The sequence below is a fragment of the Astatotilapia calliptera genome, chromosome 2 (assembly GCF_964374335.1).
Source record: "Astatotilapia calliptera chromosome 2, fAstCal68.1, whole genome shotgun sequence".
Lineage (NCBI taxonomy): Eukaryota > Metazoa > Chordata > Actinopteri > Cichliformes > Cichlidae > Astatotilapia > Astatotilapia calliptera.
In genome coordinates, this window is record NC_137423.1 from 29259801 (window position 1) to 29278804 (window position 19004).

At 40.0% G+C, this 19004-nt stretch overlaps 1 protein-coding gene across 4 annotated transcripts; it reads left to right on the forward strand.

Moving 5' to 3' along the window:
- The first annotated feature begins 98 nt into the window (after window positions 1-98).
- hmgxb3 (HMG box domain containing 3) lies at window positions 99-13673 on the forward strand. Of its 4 annotated transcripts, XM_026192447.2 has the most exons (22): window positions 99-298; window positions 901-1010; window positions 1100-1251; window positions 1373-1547; window positions 2966-3472; window positions 3591-3698; window positions 3809-3943; window positions 4031-4266; window positions 4838-4947; window positions 5035-5115; window positions 5317-5399; window positions 5504-5611; window positions 5726-5866; window positions 6100-6407; window positions 7069-7196; window positions 8649-8780; window positions 8888-9072; window positions 9199-9421; window positions 11130-11263; window positions 11467-11586; window positions 11781-11990; window positions 12117-13673. In XM_026192447.2, exons 3-22 carry the CDS (start codon window positions 1112-1114, stop codon window positions 12708-12710), a joined length of 3858 nt encoding a protein of 1285 aa, XP_026048232.2. In that variant the 5' UTR covers window positions 99-298; window positions 901-1010; window positions 1100-1111; the 3' UTR covers window positions 12711-13673. The 4 variants fall into 4 exon arrangements, with proteins under 4 accessions (XP_026048232.2, XP_026048222.2, XP_026048194.2 ...); XM_026192437.2 differs by lacking the exon at window positions 901-1010; XM_026192409.2 differs by lacking the exons at window positions 99-298; window positions 901-1010 and adding an exon at window positions 335-593.
- Window positions 13674-19004: the final 5331 nt, after the last annotated feature.

Here is a 19004-nt window from a genome sequence, read left to right on the forward strand (position 1 = left end):
TACTCCGTAGGACGCACACTGCACTTTCACGTGGCAAAAACGTCTTACGTGATTGGTTTAATGTATACATTCTGGAATGTGATTGGTTAATGACAATGGCAACAAACCGCCATCTTTTTTCATGAGACGACTAGCAACGAGGCTACTTTACACCTTTACTAGCGTCGTGAAATTCTTTATCTAATGTAAAGAACAGGCAACACGTAGCATTACTTAGCATAATAACACAATGCATGGACATTTTCGGCGACTTCTAAACGTTGTTCAGAGTAGTTTGTAGTACCTTGGGCCGTCGTAGGTAAGACTTCAATAAGAAGGCATTTCATTGGATAACTGACTGACCGTGCGGGCAGTATTAACACACGCCATTAAACCTACCTTTAAAACGAGGAAGGAGCGGTGGTTTTTACATGTTTGTTTGGTTTAGTATCTCTCTCCCTGAGCAATGTGGATAAAAGTGCATGGCATTTTTGCAGCGATATATTCAAATAATAACCTTTAGTCACACTCCAGTACTTTTATTAGTATTATTTTTCATTAGTTATAGCCTTTATGAGCACCTCTGCTTGCCTCTCATCACCCGAGGAAAGGAGGTGAAATAAACTTTATGTCAACAGCACTGCAGTTACTATGTAAAATCACCCTTGTCATACTGTTCAAACATTGTGCCCGCTAATGATTTGTGCCTTAGTTGCATGTTATTGTGTTATTAGGCATAAAATAGCTAAGATGTGCAAACATGGAATTTCATAAAAACAAATTTGCAAGTTGTTTCCAATTTGAGCTTTAGAATTTACTGCATGCGAACGAGATATTGTATTCACTCGTCTAATGTGTGTTTTTGTCTGTTCTTATCGTTTGTGTTTTTATTTACAACTATTTTACTGCTCTCTTGGCAAGTTAACTGCCGAATAAGAGATCTTTATTCTCCCTGAGACTTTTACTTGGTTAAATAAAGCCTAAATGCTTCTATTTTTGGTGCTTCCCTTTTTGAAGTGAAGTGGAGATGGGTACGCTTTGACACAACACCCCTGCAATAAATTCCATCTTCTTGACAGTTCAAACATGGATCCCCTGCTGTGTGTCATTTTTGTCCTAGATCTTTGGAAACATGGACAAAGTGGAGCTTTTTGAGGTTGTTAAAGTGACAGAAGAGGTGGAGAGTGCCTACAGCCAAATGGAGGTGACATCCTTTAAAAAGAGGAAGAGCAAACCTCAAGATGACAGTGTGGAGAAACCTAAGAAGCCTAGGTAACATGAATAAAATGGTTTTCAACCCTTCTCTCATCACTGGCTGAGCTTCAAAGGCATTAAAAATGTCTTAAAAATGTCATGTTCTAATTGTAGACTTGGAATGTGTTGTCTGCCTTAGGTCTGCCTATCTGCTATACTACTTTGATGTTCACCAGATTATGCAACTCGGAGTCTCTAATATGCCACAGTCTGAGATCAACAAGCGTATCAGTGAGAGCTGGAAACGACTCAGCGTAGCTGAGAAAAGCTACTACCTGGAAAAAGCCAAGTTGGAGAAGGAGGGCATAGATACAGTAAGCTGCAGTCTCAACTTTTTTTTAAAAAATGTAAACAAACCAGCGTATCGGATTAGCTGAGAAGACCATATTATTTAAATCCATTAATCTGTAGACTAAACCTTCTTAAACACTTATGCTAGAATTCAAAACTGGCGCACTTTCACCTGGCAATATGAGTCTGTTACAAATAAATTAGAAAAATACTTAGTTCAATATATGGGAAAAAAGATTTAATTTACATTTAAGACCTTCCTCAATAGTATTTGACTATCTTTCAAAATATGTATATATTCCTACATAGTGAACAATAGTGTCAGAACGTTGAAAAATGTCTGCAGCCTTCATAAACGCAGGTACATAACCTTACTTTTGCTATATGTGAACATGCAGTCATCCTTTGAAGTATACAAGTCATTTCCAAGGGACGACTTACTATGATCGTAGAATATGATTTTATAAATATAATAGGAGGGCCCCATCACTGCAGCCAATCACATCATGAAAAACAATCACTTTTTATAACTTCTAAACAGTGAGTGATGTTAACATTTTCAGTGAAGATCTGAGAATAAATCTAGCATGTCCACAGATATGCTAGATCTCTTTCTCTTACAAGGATAACAGCTTGTGAATGTGAGTGTGAATGGTTGTCTGTCCTTGTGTGTTAGCCCTGCGACAGACTGGCGACCTGTCCAGGGTGTACCCTGCCTCTCGCCCTATGACAGCTGGGATAGGCTCCAGCGCCCCCTGCGACCCTGAAAAGGATAAGCGGAAGCCAATGGATGGATGGATGGATATCTTCTTTGAAATATCAGCTATGAATCAACAAAAGAAACCATGTAACCGTGTTTAGCTGGACGTGAAGAGTCAGAATTTGTTACTATGGTAACTGATTCAGATTTTAAATTACTCCTGTTTTCTGAACAAAACATCCAGATTTTCCCTCATCTGAGTTAAAAAGTTCAGTAAAAACTTAACAGTAAAAAGTATTTTTATTATAATAAATAAATGATGTTATTCCTATTTATTCTATTTATCCCCTTTGTATATTTTATTTATATTTGTCTCTGTATTTATATATGTGTGTGTGTGTGTGTGTGTATATATATATATATAACAGTTCTGTAACTGTAACTTCGGTCGTTGCTGTGCTTTTTTTGGAAGTCGAATTTCCCAGAGGAACCCACCCGAGGGATTAATAAAGTTCTATCTTATCTTATCTTATCTTATCTTATCTTATCTTAAATACTGTACTAGTAGACACTCTAGTAGTAAATTAATCATTATTCCACAAAGTCAACCTGTCTTTTTAAAAACATTGCCACTGGTAGACAGCTGATTAAAAAGCCCTTCCTCCAGTGAGATTCATTTATTTCCTTTATCATGAATTCTTTTGGCCATAAAAAAATGTCTCGATTGTGCTTTTTCCTCAGTCATCTGTTAGTCTCTCCAAAGATCTGCCAGGCTTCCGCAAAATCCTACCAAGAACCAGTTACTTTGTATTGTCCAAAGGCTGCTCTTCAAGTCTCCAGCCGGGAAGCTCTCAATCAGAGCTCAGCATTGAGTCTACGGAGAATCCACCTGAAAATGGCTTGCCCTCAGTCTCCCTTATTCAGGAACCCCGGTTGACACCTTTAGGGTTGGCTGGTAAGGTTGAACTCTCTGAACACCCCATTGTTGTTGATGAAATAACAGGGGAAACAGCAGTAGTGTCACCTGCCCTCCAAGGAATTCCACCCACCTCTTCCTCCTCCTCTGTCTCACCGAAAGCAACAGCTTCTGGAGACTCCAGTGTCTCACAGAGCTCTGGTGACTGTATGGCAAATCGGGTCATACTGAAAGGAAATGAGGCAAAAGCTGGCAGTAGTAGTTACAGTGCATCGATGGTACAGCAAACACAGGGGGAAACCACACAGGTGGTGGCCATCATACCCACCCAGGTACAACCTAAATGTCCTCCATCTTCTGCCAGGTTGTAGACTGATATTCATTAACTTATATAATCACCTAATTTTAATAACAGCACATGTATTTTGCTTACTTCTTGCCTTACCCTAGAACCTACTGGAGCCCAAGTCTTTGGCAACTGTGAGCTCTGTGGGCCCGGTGGTGATGGTCCCTGTTAGAGCAAGCATAGAGCAAAGTGTCAAACCTTCATATAAAATGGTAAGCATGCATATTAGTCAAATAAAGAAAAATCTTGTATCTGGAAGAGTACACATTTAATTTTTAGGACTTGAAAGACCTGAAGTTACATATTTTCTTCTTCTCATCAGTCTGTGAAGACATACACTCGGAGAGGTCGAGGGAGGTGTCTGAATCCTGGCTGTTCATTTGTCTACGTTACCCGCCACAAGCCACCAACATGCCCCGAGTGTGGGAGCCACTTGGGTGGTAAATGGATACCCGCTGTAAGTGTTAATGAAACCTAAGAAAAAAATATTCACTATTTACTTGTGATTCTAATCAGTTAGTTTTGGCTGCCATTTTCTTAATAGGCAAAAAAGTCACACGAGAAGCAAGCTGCTTCAAGGCAAAAAGCTAAAAAAAAAGCTAATAAAAGCTGTCAAACCACACAACCAACAACTCAGAAGGCAGGTGCTGCTGTCAGCAAAATAAATACTACTGGAGTCAACAAAGAAGGACAAGTTGTGAGGCGCGCCAGAAAGCAGCCTGTTCGTTCAGCTGGATTGCCACAAGAGGGCAGCAGCACCAAACAACCGGCTCAAACAAGGTGCGTGTCATTTCTGCAGATTATTACATTTTTCTTCAATACTTTCTTTTAATGTTCAAAGTCATTTTGAGTATTAATTCTCAGGGCTTTCTGAAGGACTATCAACATTTTTCGTTAACTCATTTTAATCTCGTACTTGAATTTTTTTTAATATTTGTTAAGCCATGTAACAATAATATCAGAATAACTGAAGCATAAAAAGGCACTAAAATCAATGGCATGTACCTGTATTTGTAGATTTGTATCTGTATGCCCGTATTTGTCATTTTCCTACTAAATGTCAAGAAATTTGAGGTGGCTCAATGCTTTTTCACAGCACTGTATGTGCATTAGTGGATTTGTTTATTTTTAAAAATGCACACTTATCTTGTTTTTTCTCTTTTAACTTACTGTACCTTCCTTAATAACAAGAACTGCCAAAAATGTGTGGAAAAAAGGGCCATTTTGAAAATGTGGATGAAGTTGAATTATACTCATTTCCTCTTTGTGCTGTTAAAACAGCTGCCTGCTGCCCTCTGTGTTTTGACACTAGACTGTATCTGACTTGACATACTTACTCTTTTATTTCTAGACAAGTGAAAGACAATCCTAAAAGTGCCTCAATCCAAGGCCAGGAAAAGAGCAGTACCACTGTGCAGAAGAGGCCTGTGAGGCCCATCCTTCCTGCCTGCTACAACACAGGTGAAATGAAACAGAGCCAGCAGTAATGTTTTGGTGCATGTGCTTAATTGGGCTCTTACAGCGTCAACATATGTGTTTGTGTTTTAGGTCGTGCTGTGTTTCAGATCATAACTGTTCCACCTGACAAAGAGAAATGTCAGTATTCACACAACAATAATTCACCGAATGGTAATGATCATTTGACTGTATTTCTAATTATTCTTCATTCTGTGCAATTTCCACATTTGTGGCTTCTGTCTGGTTTTATTACATGTCTGCTCTGTACTTGTTCTTGACACATGCAGACCAATTTTATCATGAAGTGTCTCGATGTGACTGTATTTTCTGAGGTTTTAGCTCTCAGTTGATCTGGTTCTTTTTTAACCACAGTGCCACCAGAGAGTTTCTCAGGTCTCAAACCCAGCACTTTAAAGCAGCTCGGCCACGCTGTCCCAACGACCACAGCTAACCAGGTTAACACATACATATGGTTACACACACAGAGAAAAACCTCACACAGAACTGCAAAACAGCAGAGTTAATTCTTCTTTCTAACTGTCTGCATGCATTTGCATAGGATTTTCCGGGCGCAGCTGACAGAGGCCAGCCCACGTCTTCTCTGACTGACAGGAGAGTGAATATCCTGTCAGTTGTGCCTTTCAAACAGCAAACAGTTTCCAGTTTTGTGAGTATCTTCTTTGCAGTTTATTTTGCTGTAATTGTGTACAAACCTGTACTTTTGTCCCTCTATATTGCTTGTTTGTTGATATTTAGGTAATTTACTTCTTTATTCTTTAAGGATTTGGGACTGTCCACAGCACGAGGCAGGGGTCGGTGTAAGAACCCATCTTGCGACTATATTTATAAGAACAGGCACAAACCTGCAGTGTGCCCGAAATGTGGCTGCGAGCTGACCCAGAAGAATGCCAAGGCAACAAAGGTACACAAAACCTTCCTTCCTCCAATTTTTCTCCAAAGTGCAGGTGCTGTAAGGTGCTGTTACAGCTGTAACACTTTCGTTTACTTGTCTTCACTATAATTATTGCAGAAACCTTTAGCAACTTCTGAACACAAATGTATTAAATGCTTTACTTTTACTTTAAAACCAACATTTTTGTATTTTTCAATACGGATCCATTTGTCTCCATTGATTTCTTAATTTCCCCTTTTCAGTCTGAGACTCTGCTGTGTCCATACAATCCCCTTAGTCCTGCCCAAAAAGACATCCAGCGTCAAAATACGGTGCAGCTGCTGCGCAGCTCTTTGCAGATTCCTGAGAATGAGGCTGAGCTTCAGGAAACATTAACCCTCATCCAGGAGCTCAACACTTTCCAGGTTGTCTTTGTTCAAGTGGCTGATCAGGAGCAGGAAAACAGCGCCGAGGCAGAGACCATGCTTCAGTCTAGGTGGCCTCAGTACTACGAGTCAGCAGCTACTCACTGTGGCCTGTGTAACTACCCTCTCTTCAAAGGTGATCAGAGGTAAGAAGATGCATGACAAGATTAGTTTTAATATCTTTAGTATTCTCCCACCTTGATTATTGTAGTTCACTTTTCACATGTGTCTCCCAGTCCTCCATATCTAACCCCCAGTTACAGCAGGACAGCAGCAAGGCTGCTTACAAAAACTAGTCAGCAGTCACATATTACACCTATTCTCTGATTCCTTCACTGGCTTTCAGTGAATTTGAGAATCCACTTTAAAATTCTGACCTCTGCTTAAATAGCAGAGCTTCTGAAACCTCGTCACTGCAGCCGGCCTCTCCGATCCTTAAACCAGGGTTTTAAAAATAGAGGTGATTGTGCATTTGAGGTTGTTGCACCTAAACTGTGGATTAGCCTTCCACACTCATCAGGTCAACTTCACTGTTACTGGTTTTAACTGCTGAAAAGTCATTTTTATAGGTTAGCTTTCCCTTAATATTTTCCCCCTTGACTTTGACCGTAATTTGCAACTATTTGCTTGTATGTTGGAATGAGTGTCTGACCGTATATGGTTGATTTTGTTTCTGTGTGGTTATCATCACTCTGTGGCTTTTATTCAAACTGTTAAGCACTTTGTAACTCTGTGTTTTGAAAAATGCTAAAAAAGTTATTATTGTAATATCTGGTATCTTACATTATCTGTATCTGTACATTTTAGCACTGTTGCAGGACAGGAGAACTGCTGGCTGCTCACTGAAACTCTAATGCAGACAGTCTCTCTGCAGCTCAAGGTTTGTCTCAATGTTCAGTGTCTGGCCCTGCACAGCTTCACTGACCTTCATCCAGGTAAGCAGAGCCAATTGAAGGTATATTGCACATATAATTATGGGATTTGTTTGAATTAAATAAAGATTCTTCAGGAGACTGGCTACCTTTTGTCTGCAGAAGCTCTCAGTAGGCACAAGCTGGCACATATGTAGTAATGACCAGAAATTTACATTCAGTTATCATAGGCATGAATGCCATGGTAATTTTAATTATTTATTTGAACTGTTCTTTTTCAAAGAAGTATTGGTTCTGAATTTATTCTGGATTTTCTCTAATCCAGACAGGGTCAAAAACATACACAGACTCATCTAAATCTTTCAATAAGTGGTGCTGAGGTTCTACTGTGTTTTTTAACGTGATGAGGCCAAAGCCTATTAAATTCTCGCTGGTGATCCCAAACAACATCAAAACTGGTTTTGAAAGGATAAAACAAGCTGACATTAGACTTCTGGAATGGTCTTCCTAAAGCCCCAGCTTAAACGTTTTTAAAAATGAATGAACTAACCTTATGCTTAAAATGCATAAAACCTTTGACTCTATGTGGATTAGAGAAAATTTAAAATAAATTCAATCCTATGCACCAGTTCTTGTTTTCTAAAGTTGTTAAAGATGTATGCTTCACAATCATTACACCCTGAAAAACAGCTAAAAAATCAACAATACCCCAAAATACCACGACATTTATGCTGTATGTAAACTTCTGACAACATCTGTACATTTATAGGCCCATGCTCCCAATTTGACTTATCCAGTTTTTAGTACACTGTGCTTCTGTGATCCACTGGACAGAAAAGAAGTTGGCAAAGTCTTCAGTCGTGATGGAAATTCCAGTGTTACCAAAACAGCAATGCTATTATGAGTAACGGTGGCTCTGTGAGACCAAAACAGTAAAACTAAGAAGGGTGCTGCAATTCTGTTTGCTTAAAATGTTAGAAAAGACAGCAGTCCACTACTTTTAGCCTTGCTACTCATCAGTCGCTCCTTTTTCAAAAAATAAATTGGTGCTTGTTCAAATGTTAACTCCATCAGTACCTGCCCTGGGATAGCTCTTCTTCAAAAAGTGCCCTTAAAGGTCAGCTTCTGCAGTAAAATGTTGCATTTACCAGTTGCAGTAATTATTTCACTGATTGGTTAAAAGCCTAGCATATAAGACTCCAGTGAATGCAAATCTATCAGTATTTTCAAAAACTGTTGTCATCGTCTTTCAACTCCATACTAACCTTTAATAATATAAGGACAGGTTAACGTTTCAACCTGCCTCAATATGGTCAAAGTATCAGATGGGGTTGTTGATGATGTTGATGACTTTTGGCTGACCATGGAGAAACAATATTTTCCTTGTGTATTCATACCAAAAGCATTGAGTGGATATAAACAGCTCTTACTGAGGAAGCTTTTTTATAAGGTGTGGTTTAGCCTGTAGCCATATTCTCTGGCGTCGAGTGGATGAATCTTTCTTTATTCTAACAGGTCTGTTCAACATTGGGAACAGACTGCTGGTGAGCATTGACCTCTTTCTGAAGATCAGGGCCAGCATCAAACTAGGCCAGTCACCCTATCAGGCAGCCAAGACTATAGTGGACCACGTCCCCAGTCATCCTGGTAAAATCCTCTATTACACTCAGCATTTATTGCTTCTACTTTGTAAGGGTCTACATTTTTAAAAATGGCTTTGACAGTCTGTTTTCTCCTTTGGTTTTGGCCCCCAGTCCATTCTCTTAATCCAGATGAATCATCTCAAATTCAAGAGCTTCTCCTGAGTGGCTACTGGGCCTTTGAGTGCCTCACCATCCGAGATTACAACGATATGATCTGTGGCATTTGCGGCGTTGCTCCAAAGATAGAAATTGCACAGAGACACACAAACAATGTCCTGGAGCTCAAGAATGTAGAAGTGAGAGTTTGGTGATAACAACTGTAATTAATGCCACATAACTTTTGTTTTGGCAATGGCTGCTTTGTTTAGATATGTGTTTGACTGTGTGCTCTTTTGTTGTGTCCTCTTGTGACCTTTCTGCAGTTTACCTGGCCTGAGTTTTCAGTGTCAGATGAGGTACATGTGGATGACTTCTGGCTGACCATGGAGAGTGAGGCTATTGAGCAAGCAGCTTTCCCCACAGACATCCCTATCACACGGGTAGATGCTTCCATAATTGCTCCCTTCATTCCACCTTTGATGAGGAGCCCCACTGTTATCAACACAGAAAAGGACAAGGTCTTGCCACACCCTGAGCAGTCCTCGGGTATGTTCTTCCTGTAAATTACTGCTGATTTTAATCTCCACATGCATAAATCATTTTTATTAAGGGGTGTCCGATGTTCCAGTGATTAAATTCTAGTGCAATAAGTACTATATTCAAGCAAATATAATAGAGATTTTTAAGGCTAAAAGAACATAAATGCGTAATAGTGTTTAAAAAAAACAGTTTTGTAGTAAACACATCTCACATGACCATTCATGTGCACTGTATGTGCGTAAGATGCTGTAAACAGGAAACGGAGGATTAAAAACATACTAAAAGTGAGATCAAGGATTTCTTTACTCGGACTGCCGATAACATGGAAATGTTACAGAACCACAGGAGCGGCGGGAGAACATAGATTAGGGGATTGTTGCACCAATATGGTGATTTAGTAACGGATATTAGATCGGTATCCACTGCTAGAAGAAGTCATTGCAATGAAAAAGCAAAACTATGAAATCTCACAGGTAGCCTAGCCATAATATTTGAGCTTAATATACCCTCACTGGCCACTTTATTAGATATACTGGTTCAACAGGTCATTAATACATGTGTAAACCAATCATCTGACAGCAACTCGATGCATTTAAGCATGTAGACGTGGCCAAGACAACCTGCTGAAGATCAAACACATCATTAGAATTATGATTTAAATGACTTTGACTGGGGCATTGTTGCCACGTGGGGTGGTAATTTGCAAACTGCTAATGTACTGGAATTTTCCTAAACAACAGCATCTCACAGAGATGGTTTACAGAGAATAATTTGAAGAAGAGGAAAAATCCATCATCATCATCAGCATCTTGCCGCACAGCAAGAAGGTGCTGTTCAATTCCACCATCAGGCTGGGGTCTTTCTGTGTGAAGTTTGCAGGTTCTCCCCGTGTTTGCGTGGGTTCCCTCCGGGTACTCCGGCTTCCTCCCACAGTCCAAAGACATGCAGTTAGTGGGGATAGGTTAATTGGTTAATCCAAATTGCCCATAGGTGTGAATGCAGGAGTGAATGTGAGCAGATGGGCCACTTTAGTAGGAGAGCACATGGTTTTCACGCCTGTTAGTTAACAACAGGAAACCAAGGCTACAATAAGACCACAGAAGACTGGTCTGAGGAGTCTGGACTTTTGCTGCCACGTTTAGATTTTAGGGTGAGAATCTGGCATAAACAACATGGAAGCATGGATCCATCCAGTGTACCCATCTTCTAATGTATAATACACCATGTCACAAAGCTCAAATCATCTTAAACATCTTTATTGAACATGACAGTGAGTTCACTGCACTCAAATGGCCTTAGCAGTAAAAAATCTCGTTGTGATAGAGCACCTCTGGGATGTGGTTGAACCGGAGAGTCACATCATTCATGTCAGTATGGACTAAAATCCCTGAGGAATGTTTCCAGCACTTTGTTGTATCTGTCACCATTTGGACAATAAAGTGCAACCCAGTACTAGGAAAATGTATCTAATAATGTTACTAGTGACTGTATATGACTGAGAAGAAATCAAGGTTGTCTGCATCATCATTTCGGAAAGTCTCAGTTTTGTCTCGCCAGACTTGAATACAGACCTACAGATTTCTAATGAAAACTGAAGGCAGCATTTGCAAAAGTTGGAGTAGTGTGGATCTGAAATATATGTTAACTTGCTTTAAGATGATGGAGTAGGGATGTAGCCATTTTTTAAGACAGCATTGTTCATCATGTGCTTCAGGAGATCCATCAGTTTTGGTACGCCTCATTCACGACAGTCAGCTGAGACTCGACAAGATTGAAGATCACACTGAGGACGAGTTGAGAAAAGTCCTGGACTGCTGTGGGGCAAACATCGCCCCAGGTTCCACTAAGGTACGTGTGTGTGTGTGTGTGTGTCACTTTTTTCCTACTAAATAACTGGAACTGGAACTAAATTTACTACTTATGAAGCAAAATCTTCAAAAATCTGTTTTCTTGATCATTAATTTGCTTTGTTAATTCGTTCATTTTCTCATATTTGTGTGAGAGTTTGTAATAATAAAACCCTGCTTTCTGTCTCCATTTGAATGAATTAGAATGAGCTGCTGGCCTCTCTGATCTCCTTATACGCAGTCGTTCATAGCGGCCTCTCCACTGCCACACAACCCCCTGCACACCTCACTGCTGGCAAGCTGTCCAAAGTCTGCCCCCACAAGGTAAAAACAGCAGCCAGATGTTATCCAGATGTGTCAAAACAAATGAATTAAATGGATCAACTTGTATCACATGCATCCATCTGCAAGTGTCATTTGGCGCAAACACACCAAAGTATTTTAAAGAAGTAACAAACAAAAGTGATTTTACACACTTTAAAAAGTATAATTGTTTTCTCTGTGATGCCTGTGCCCAGGTCATGTGCGCGTCTAAGTACTTGGTGAAAGGAGAGACGGCTCGTGACCATGTTGATCTGCTGCTGTCATCTCGCTACTGGCCTCCAGTCTATGTTTGTGACAGTGCTCGTCAGGTGGCCCTTTGCACTGACCTGCAGTACCCACAGCTGGCGAAACAAATGTGGGGCAGAAATCAAGGCTGCTTCTCTGACCCTTTTGAAAAACCAGTGGTGTGTGATTCCAGTGTTTAGTGTGATTGAAATAAGCTGTTATTATAGTAGTTTGCATTCAAAAGTTACGAGGTAAACACTCTGTGTGGTGCCTTCCTCAGACAAACTGTCCTTTGTCTTCTTTAGCTCGTGTCATGTCCGGAGCTCCAGGACCAGCTGTACAGTGCTGACCTGTCCTCCGGAGCAGAGAACCAGCAGGTCCACCCCATCACCAAGTCCTCTTCCTGCTGGCTGGTTCATCCTCCACAGGAAACCCAGAAGCCTGCTGCTCCAGAACATCATTCTATGGTCGTCTGCAAAGACCTCGAGCCCTATGTTAGCCTGGTAGCTGAGATAGAGATGGAGAAGGGCGAGGAAGATGACAAGAGTGCTCCGGATAAAGAACAGTCAGATACACTGAAGAGTGACTCCACAGAAAGTTCTTCTAGCGTTCCTTCTGTGAGCCGTGCGCTGAAACAACCTATTGTTTTCAACAACACTGCTTATTATTACCTGTACAACCGTCTGGTGGATTTTCTCACCAGCAGAGACATCGTGAGCCAGCAGATCAGTCAAGTTGTAAAGGCCTGCCAGCCTGGAGAGGTCGTGATCAGGGATTCTCTGTACCGACTGGGAGTGGCGCAGATAAAAACGGATGGCGAGGAAGATGAAGGAAGTGGGGTGGAGGGACAGGCACAGGAGGAAGTAATAGAGACGTTTGAGGTTGTTCTGGATGAATAAGCTAATTTGGCTTAGAAAGCGAGATATGTGAGCAAGCAGGCAGGGAGGTGGACTGAATGTATAATGGCTGCAAAAATTTAGAAACATGCAAGTTCTACTAGTGATTGTAGTGATTGTAGGGTTAACCCTGACAATAGTAGTATTTTTAAGATGGTGATCTTGTATCAAGTTGTTGAAACAGTTTTAGAGATGTTTAAGTGTGAGAACAAGTAGATCAGATTGATGGTAATGAAATGTCAAAGCTGTCCTTCTCAGTTGACTAAATGAATGTAACCTATGTATATATATGTTTTTTTAGCAACAGGAAATAAAGATTGAAAAAAGAACAGAACATATATGTAATGTATGTAAGTAACCTTGAGTCCTGCTCGTAAATGAGTGCTTTCCTCTGACTGAAAGAATGTAAGCAGGGTTTTATTCACTCAGCTACGACTTCAAACATGAAAGTAAATATTTAGCTTTGAATTATTTGGTATATTTATAACCCTTTGGCGTTCCTGCTTTACATTTTTACACTCTTACCTCTCAACTGCCACCCGCTGCCTTTTGGACTGATGTTTATTTTGGGAAGCGATTATAAAATGTTAATTGTAATATATGATAATGTGGTGATAGACCCTTGTTGGTAGTTTTTGCTTTAATTTGTGCCACACTGAATGAGTTGGGTTGACTCAAGTGAAGTAGCCAACCTTTAAAGAAACAGCTGCATAAAAGATATGTAATATATCTGTCTATGTGAAGTATTCGTGTTTTTTTTTTTTCATTTTTTCTGGTGTTGATAAAGATAACGTAGACTTTGCCTGGCAGTTAAAATGAACAATGCATGAACAGAATCTCTATGGAAGTATTGGGGCTGCAGAGTTGTTAGTAGGGACACCTGTTGATCAAGTGGCACCGAAGCAGCCGTGTATGGTAATATGCAAAAGTAGTCTGTAAATTAAACTGCTTCTGTCACAAATAAATGTGTGAGTCAACTTTTCTTGCGAGAGACAGAGAGAGGCGTTGAAAGACTGCTCCAACGGAACTTATTGTTTTCGGAGGAAAACACGAACACGGTGTACAGTCGAGTCTTAATAGCTTACTTACAACTGGGCTCGTCAGGCACTCTTCTTGGCTGAAGTGGTTATTATTATATTTACATGCTTCCAGCTCCCGTTTTTCCTCGATGACAACTCCAACCTTTCCACTCCCCTTTTTCTCCCTCCTCGCGCTCACAGACCCATAACGTGTATGGCAGTCCATTCTTCCTGCAGCACGGACTACACTGCCCATGATGCTACATTCTTTAGAGCTATGCTTGTAGCATTCTGCCTGTTAGCTTAGCACAACAACAACAACAACAACAACAACGAAAAGGCGCTCTCTCACCCAGGAAACACACAGTCGCAGAGAGGGAGAGAGAGCGTCGCCCTGTAACCATGGCAACCGTAACGCTGCCGCCTGGAACAACAGAACGTAGCTGTCAAACAAAACCCAAGCAGTCCTGACCCGCGACAAAATGAAACAGGAAAGTACCGCAGTGTAATCCATTTATTTCAACAAAGTAACTGTATTCTGAATACCACCTTTTTAAACGGTAACTGTAACGGAATACAGTTACTCATATTTTGTATTTTAAATACGTAACGGCGGTACATGTATTCCGTTACTCCCCAACACTGTGTATAAATAACATGTGTATAAACTGATAAACTTAGACTTGACAACAGGAAATCTAAAACTTTGTAACGGTTTAATGTCTGCTACTGTAAATCTGTTGTCTGTGAAGTTTCCTTACTCAGTTCTACATCAAAGCCACCCACAAGCAACACTGACATTCAGAATTACAAGAAGTCATCACATGAAAGAGGCTGCAAACATCAGGATGGTTTTTGAAGTCCCACAAAGGTAAAAGAAGTGAAACAGCTCCAGGATATAGTTTCTGACATCATTCATTGCTTGAGGAAATGAAGAGAGGTTTACAAGTAAGCAAATTCCTAATTAAGTTATTAATTCAGTCAATGTTGGGTGTACTTTGGGGGATTAATGAATTAATATATAATTAGGGCTGCTCGATTATGGCAAAAATGATAATCACGATTATTTTCACTGAAATTGAGATCTCGATTATTTGACGATATTTATTTAACCCTTTAAGACCTACCATAGAACCAAGTCCGCCAGAGCTTATATTATATTTTTACATGTTGTAGTGCCATTTGTGGGAGCATTTCAAGTTGCTATACAACTATTATAGCCCATATTTTAATAATATGTATGCATTAAGTCCATATTAACTACATTAATTGCAAAAAAGTGCAATAAACTACAAAAAAAAATTGAAAATCATTTTTGTTTTTTTTGCATATATTTCTACTTGGAGAAATTTAAGAGGCTTATCCTTCAAAACTTTAAATACAAAAAAGTTGCAAAAAATAGTTTACAACAGGAAATTTATTTTGAGTGTCTTCATAGTTTTATTTTGGAGATACATCAATTTTTATATACTGCAGGAAAAATGAAAAAACAATCCTATGATGCAAATTTGCAAAGAAAACAGCATCAAAATAAACTATTTCCAGCAGTGCAATTCGAGTTCTAAGCATCCCAGAAACTATTCAGAAAAGTCAAACATGACCAGTATAGGCTTTCAAGGCCTACAAGTAAAAAAACTACAATTTCCGCGAAAATGACGTCACTTCCGGTTTCGGGCAGGAAATGGCGGACATGTGACAGTTCGCGCTGACGTCTGTTTAACTGTGGGAAGTGTTACGAACAGCTGATCGGATCGGCAAAGCTGTTTCTGGAATATTATGTTTTTGTTCCTGCAAGCGCTTTTTATGCAGTTTTTGCAAAGCTTTATGTGGAAGGAAACCGTGACCGAGGACAAGCTGATGGCATCAGATGTAAGTACAACTCCTCCGGTTTCATATGCAAAACAAATTATTGCGCTAGCTTACACTGTCCAGGTTCTACAGGGATTTAAAAATAGTTATGCAAAACGGAGCGTGCTGCTCTGACCGGATCTAAAGGGTTAACAATGACTTTAAAAAATAATATAAAATAGTGTGCAACACCACTGAAGTTTTTTTTACCTCTTTTTTCAACCAGCGGCAGTCACTCTCCTCTCCAAATAACTTCTGCTTAGCTTTCCGAGCTTCCCTCGGGTCCTCTTAATCAGCGGTCTCCAACCTTTTTTGCGCCACGGACGGTTTATGCCCGACAATATTTTCACGGACCGGCCTTTAAGGTGTCGCGGATAAATGAGGGAGGGGCCAATTAGGGCTGCTCGATTATGGCAAAAATGATAATCACGATTATTTTCACTGAAATTGAGATCACGATTATTTGACGATATTTATTTAACCCTTTAAGACCTACTATAGAACCAAGTCCACCAGAGCTTATATTATTATTTTTTTTACATGCTGTAGTGCCATTTGTGGGAGCATTTCAAGTTGCTATACATCAATACAACTGTTATAGCCCATATTTTAATAATATGTATGCATTAAGTCCATAGTAATTACATAAATTGCAAAAAAGTGCAATAAACTACAAAAAAAATTGAAAATCGTTTTTGTTTTGTTTACATATATTTCTACTTGGAGAAATTTAAGAGGTTTATCCCTCAAAACTTTAAATACAATAAAGTTGCAAAAAAATAGTTTCCCACCACAGGAAATTTATTTTGAGTGTCTTCATAGTTTTATTTTGGAGATACAGCAATTTTTATATACTGCAGGAAAAACAAAAAACAATCCTATGATGCAAATTTGCAAAGAAAACAGCATGTGCATCATTTTACTGTGGGAAGTGTTACGAACAGCTGATAGTAACGGCAAAGCGTGTTTCTGGAATATTATGTTTTTGTTCCTGCAAGCGCTTTTTATGCAATTTTTGCAAAGCTATATGTGGAACGAAACCGTGACCGAGGACAAGCTGATGGCATCAGATGTAAGTACAACTCCTCCGGTTTCATATGCAAAACAAATTATTGTGCTAGCTTACACGGTTCAGATTCTACAGGGATTTAAAAATAGTTATGCAAAACGGAGCGTGCTGCTCTGACCGGATCTAAAGGGTTAACAATGACTTTAAAAAAAGAATATAAAATAGTGTGCAACACCACTGAAGTTTTTTTTTTTTTTAAACTCTCTTTTCAACCAACGGCAGTCACTCTCCTCTCCAAATAACTTCTGCTTAGCTTTCCGAGCTTCCCTCGGGTCCTCTTAATCAGCGGTCTCCACCCTTTTTTGCGCCACGGACGGTTTATGCCCGACAATATTTTCACAGACGGCCTTTAAGGTGTCGCGGATAAATGAGGGAGGGGCTAATAATCGGCTCAGTCATTTTTAATGATCGTTGAAAGCCCAGATCGTAATCGTGATTAAAATTCGATTAATTGAGCAGCCCTATATATAATTATGATTAATTAATATATAATTAGATGATTAGAATAGAATAGATGTGAAGGGGAAAAAAGCAAGTTTCTGTTGTTTTTTTACAACACTGGATTTTTAATCAAATATTAAGTATACAATTAGACGGCAAGCATTCAGCTTTAATTGAAGGGGTTTATAAAAGTTGTGAATTTACTTGAAAATCCTTTGTAGTGAATAACTACCTTAAGTCTAGAATCCATGGACATCAACAAATTCTGTCTTCTACCTTGAGATGATTTGCCTTCAGTAACTGAATAGATGCTCCGTACTAATCCAAACATTACAACAATTCTGTCACTAATTAGCTAAAATAAACTCATTTAAATGTATTAGCGGCAACAACCAACAGACCATCCCAGTGACATAATGTTTTATACAGGCATAGGAAGGTGCTACACATGCTCTCAAATCTTACACTTTAACCACTTAAACATTTCTTCAATCCAGTGTCACAGACAACTTTTTATATGCTTCCTTTAGCTGGTATCATTCAATCTTTTAGCAACCTGTCTTATCATTTTTATGCTGATGACATTCAGCTCCATATGTCCTTTAAGCCTCATCAGCTGGATAGGCTGTCCACCCTAGTCCAGTGCTTAACCCAGGTTTCTGATTGGCTTTCAAGCAACTACCTCGTTCTAAATACTAACAAGACCGAGACCATGATCATAGCTCCTCCTGAGCTACATTCTAAAATCAGTCAGGTTCTTGCCTCTTTCACAGGGAACGGTTCTGGCTCCGTTCCTCTTCACCATCTACACTGCAGACTTCTCCCACAATTCCACCCAGTGCTTCCTGCAGAAGTTCTCTGATGACTCTGCAATAGTCGGCCTCATCACTGATGGGGACGACAAGGAGTACAGAGGATTGACTCAAGACTTTGTGGACTGGTGCCAGCTGAACTACCTCCAGATCAATGCCAGTAAAACCAAGGAGCTGGTGGTAGACTTCCGCAGGCACAAGCATTCTCCACTGCAACCACTGAACATCCAGGGTATGGACATTGAGGCTGTGGACAGCTACAGGTACCTTGGTGTTCATCTGAACAACAGACTGGACTGGACTCATAACTCAGACGCCCTCTACAGGAAAGGGCAGAGCAGGCTGTACCTGCTCCGGAGACTCAGGTCGTTTGGGGTGGAGGGCCCACTCCTGAAGACCTTCTATGACTCTGTGGTGGCTTCTGCTATCTTTTATGGTGTGGTCTGCTGGGGCAGCAGCATCTCTGCTGGGGACAGGAAGAGACTGAACAGGGTGATCCGAAGGGCCAGCTCTGTTCTAGGATGCCCTCTGGACCCAGTGGAGGTGGTGAGTGACAGGAGAATGGCGGCTAAGCTGTCATCCCTGTTGGACAACGTCTCCCACCCCATGCAGCAGACTGTGACAGCACTGAGCAGCTCCTTCAGTGGGAGACTGCGGCACCCACGGTGTGGGACGGAGAGATTTCGCAGGTCTTTCCTCCCCACTGCTGTCAGACTCCACAACAAAGACTTTAACTGAACAAACACACACATCCACACATGTGCAATAACACTAAGTGCAATAATCTTTTCTGGCATCGTTGTATTTTTACTCAGTTGTATATAGCATTCGTATTCTATTTTTATCTTATTGTATATTTTTATTCTATTTTATTCTACTGTATATAGTATATTATTTTATTCTATTCTGTACAGCTGTGTACTGTATTTATTCTTATTGTATTCTAATTTTTGCGTCATAACTTTTGCACTGTCCACTTCCTGCTGTGACAAAACAAATTTCCCACGTGTGGGACTAATAAAGGTTATCTTATCTTATCTTATCTTATCTTTCTGTCCATCTGTCAAGTCAAATATTCGAAATCTTGGAGTAATATTTGACTCTTCTC